Genomic DNA, 4,299 nt, shown 5'->3' with positions numbered 1-4,299 from the left:
CATAATATGAAGTCTTGGAGCACTTGGGTCTACCGGCAGCCCTTTTGAGCCTACCAACGACGCCGGGGTCCTGCATGGAATGCGTTACTGGTTCTATGGGCATAGAGCTCGTGGAGGTGTCATGCTGAGATGCAGGGGTGCTGGGGGATGGAGCGATGACTCTCAAGTGTCATCTGTTCCTTTTTGAGAGTCTGCCACTCCCGTTGAGCTTGACTGTGTACTGACGATGGGGCTTAGTTTCTGATACCACGCCCATTCTGTCCCACTGCTTAGTAGCCTGGTTTTGTATGCGTACATGGGTACCTAGTTTGATGGGCGGCAGTCTCCTCGTGGTGTCAAGGGTGCGCATAGCTTCCTGTGATTTTGCCACTTGTAGTTCCCTTTGACATATTGTCTGTCTCCAATACCTGTCTACTAACAGGCGTCTTCTTGCCATCGGTACCCCGTCACGCAGCTGGCGACCCATTGCAAGATGGCGACTTGTTGATCTCCATCAGAGGCGTGTTGAGGTATTGGAGTATCGCCAGGGCCGTGTTGTCTGATTCAAGGACTCCACCTTTTGACGTGTTTTCTCGGAGTAGCCTCTTTGCCGGTTTGACAGCTGCTTCTGCCCTACTGTTGGACTGGGGATACTGGGGTGACGACAGGCGGACCTTGACTCCCCAACGTGAAAAATAGGATCGAAGGTGATTGCTTATTTTGTTGGACGTGGCACCACAGGGGAAGTGAGCTACTTCTAACCAACCGGTTAGTCTGTCTGCGTATACCATGTATACATTGCCCTCTATTTGGAACATACCTGCGACGACTTGCTGGAAGGGGTATTCTGCTGGCGGCGTGTGTATCATTTCCTCAGGAGGCATTGAAGGGGCGTGTTCATCACATGAGGTGCATTGGGCACGGCGATGCTGAAGGTCTCCTTCTATTTCCAGCCAGTAGACTGACTGCCTGGCCCTCCTAAGCATAAAGTCAAGGCCTTGGTGTCCTGCGTGTAGGTTAGCGGCTACCTGGTGGCATAAATCTTTGGGGATAACCAAACGTATGCATCCTTGGTCCACCGAGTATGTCACCAGATCCTGGTTGATGGCTAGCCTATCCCGAACGCTGAAGAAGAGACGAAGTCAGGAGATTTCTTGTGACTTCTGTTGTGGCCAATTGCCCGCTGCGACCCTAGCAAGCAAGAGCTGATAAACTGGGTCGTTAGATGCGGCGCTCCTGACACAGTCTTCATCCAACACGATGATGTCCGGTTCCAAGGCGGCAACAGTTGCACATGCCACTGCCACTTGAATGTCGTCCTCCAAATCCACGTCAGAAGCTTCATGGGGTGCTCGCATGGTCGGGTACCTTGAGAGAAAGTCCGTGGCAGTGTTCCTCTTTCCGGGCAGGTATTTGATATGAAACTTGAACTGGAGTATCTTCTCCTTCAGGTTGAACAATCTTGGGTTGATGATGCCCTTAAGAGCCCTATCACCTAGCAGCTTGACAAGTGGACGGTGGTCCGTGATGATGGTGAGATTTGGGCACCCAAGTAGGAACAACCTGGCCTTCCGCAAGCACCAGGTGACTGCAAGGGCATCACCTTCTACGGGGGCATACCATGCTTCAGAAGGAGTGAGGTGTCGACTGCCACATAGGGCAAGATGCCAGCCACCCTTGCAACAAAAGGGGCTGTCAGCTGACTGACAAGCACAATACTGCTGGAGGACGACGAAACCAATGCCTTCCTTGCTCCAATCCGTCATGATTATCGTAGGGCACGTCTTGTCGTAATATGCCAAGCCGTCTTTGGCTAATTGACAGATGACCTCCCATGCCCGCTGGAATTTGCTATGTAGCTGGGTATCCCAGTAGACGTTTTTCCCCGTTGGTTTTCTGAGGTGGTCCCTAAGAGGCTCCATGATGGGCGCTGTTGCAAGGAAGGGGGCTAACTGATTCACGAATCCAAACCATGACCTAATTTCAGTGATGGAGGGCTTCTCTGGCATCTGGAAGTTACGAATGGCATCTAGTCGTTCGTCTGCAGGCTTATATGACTCCCATGCCAAGTAGTACCCAATGAAGGTAACCTCTCTCTTGCAGAATTTGAACTTCTCGGGCTTGAGTGTAATACCTGCAGATGCACACGTTGACAGGAATTCATATACGTGCCAAAACGCCTCTTGATGCTGTGATCATACAGCAAGGTGTTGTCGATGCATTTATGCTTTCTGGTGATGTCTTGCAGGGCGTCATCGAATCTTTTTGTGTAGGTTTCGGAACCCGAACAGTGACCCATGGGTGTCCTACAATAATGATACCGCCCCCATGGGATGATGAAGGTCGTGAGTGGGCGGCTGTCCTCGTCCAGTTCCACTTGGTGGACACCCCAATGGGCGTCCGCTGTAGCCTTGTAAGTGTGAATGGGGATGCTCGAAATCATGTCGAAGGGTGCCGGTGTATGATGAGTCTCACGGAGACAGTGGGCATTGAGGCGCTGGAAGTCTACTGTGCGGCAAGGTTGGCCCATTTTCTAGGCTACCACAACCATCCTTGCACACTACTCAGTTGCATCCCCTGCTGGGACTGGTTCTATCATGCCTTTCCGAACGTCTTTGTCAAGCTGGGGCTTTACCTCCTCTTCCCAATGCTTAGGGATTGCTGCCGGTGTGTGACAGGCATAAGGCAAAGCATTGGGCAATAAATGTATGTGGTGCTGCTTGCCCGTCATCACGGGTAGGGGTTCCCTGGTTGGGTTGAAGGTCGTGGATGAGAAGTGACATAATAACCATTCCTCCAGTGTTGGTATGTTCTCCTCTATGGGTGGGATAGGTATAGTGGCTGGCTTCGTTGTCTGAGGGGGGTTAGGCTGAGAGACTGCCTCACTACTAATGTCAGCTGATGCAATGAGAGGGGAAGGGTGAGGGAAACCAGGCGGTACTATTCCCAGTTCCTTACAAGCATTCAGAGATAAAAAGAAGTTCTTGGCCATTGGCACAAAGTAGACCTCCTGCTTCGTGCATCGCCCACCTATTTCAACGGTACATGCCGTTGATCCGAGGCATCTCACTCGGAGATTAGAAACGTTCCTCAGACCTGTTCAAGGTTGCAACTCCTGTATGGATCGGGGAGATACAAAGTCACCAAGTGCCACATGAATACTTTATTGAGTAACATTCAGCCTGTAAACAAGTTTCCAAATTAAAACAAACCTCCAAATTGTAAACACACTTAAAATGTAATCCTAATAAAATATGCAAAACAACACAACATTATTCGTAAAATCAAATATAAAATGTAAGCAGTCTATTGTACCCAACACAGCAATAACACTAACTCCATTACAAATACAAACATACAGGATATCCCACTATAACATTTCCAAATCCATCATAAATATAAGTTCATATGATTAATCAATACAGTAACTTACACCTTGGCGCTCCATATCAAGCTCCCACACATGCTTAACCAGTGCAATGCTGGCCATACACCTCTGCCAGTACACTCTGGACATATTACCTCTACAAATAAACAAAAACAGAAATCAGCCTACATTTGCACACCCGGCTAGGAGGCCAACCGACACCTGTCAACACACACAGAAATGACGGCCGGCAGCCACCTCGCCTACCTCCTGATTCCCCAACAAAACACCATCACCTTGAGCAATAACTTGTTTCTAATATTATTCATAATTTGTTTAACATTAATTTTCTGTATTATATAATGTTACAAACAAAATATACAATTATAAATAATTATGATTACATCATACACTACCCCCACCATAACTCAACATTCACCACGCTCTTCAACAGGAAGTAAAACTATCAGTCTATGAGCGGATCGTTTAATTAACATATTGGTTTGACCTTTGTACTGTGGACCTGGTTTATGCACTTTATACCTCAAGGTTACATCTCGTACATGACCATCACTTCCGGGTACAGCTACAGCAACTTCGGCCATTTTCCATGCACCCTTTACAATATTGTTTTCCTGTATAAGTACAATATCACCTGGTCTGAAATTCCTATGCTGAGTATGCCATTTTTGCCTAACTAAAAGTGAAGAAAAATAATCTCGATGCCACCTCTTCCTATAAAAATTCACAATCTTCTGCATAAACTGAAAACTTTGCCTTGGATTATTACTTTCATCCCATAATCCACTTGGGACTCTGACACCTGTATGACCTAAGAGCAAGTCATTAGGGCAAAGATAAATGCCCAAACTGGGATCAAACCCTGGTTTGAGACCAATTGGACGGCTATTCATTAAATTAGCAATAATCAAAACATACAAGTCTGAAGCTCA

The 4,299-nt window shown here is 47.5% G+C and overlaps 1 protein-coding gene across 1 annotated transcript; it reads right to left on the bottom strand.

Moving 5' to 3' along the window:
• Window positions 1–446: 446 nt before the first annotated feature.
• LOC135211366 (uncharacterized) lies at window positions 447–965 on the bottom strand. Its single transcript, XM_064244679.1, has one exon. The coding sequence runs from the start codon at window positions 963–965 to the stop codon at window positions 447–449; it is 519 nt and encodes a 172-aa protein (XP_064100749.1).
• Between the last annotated feature and the right edge of the window lie 3,334 nt (window positions 966–4,299).

The sequence above is a fragment of the Macrobrachium nipponense genome, chromosome 4 (assembly GCF_015104395.2).
Source record: "Macrobrachium nipponense isolate FS-2020 chromosome 4, ASM1510439v2, whole genome shotgun sequence".
Taxonomy (NCBI): Eukaryota; Metazoa; Arthropoda; class Malacostraca; order Decapoda; family Palaemonidae; genus Macrobrachium; species Macrobrachium nipponense.
The sequence above is the reverse complement of the archived record's forward strand: the minus strand, read 5'-3'. Positions and strand labels throughout refer to the sequence as shown.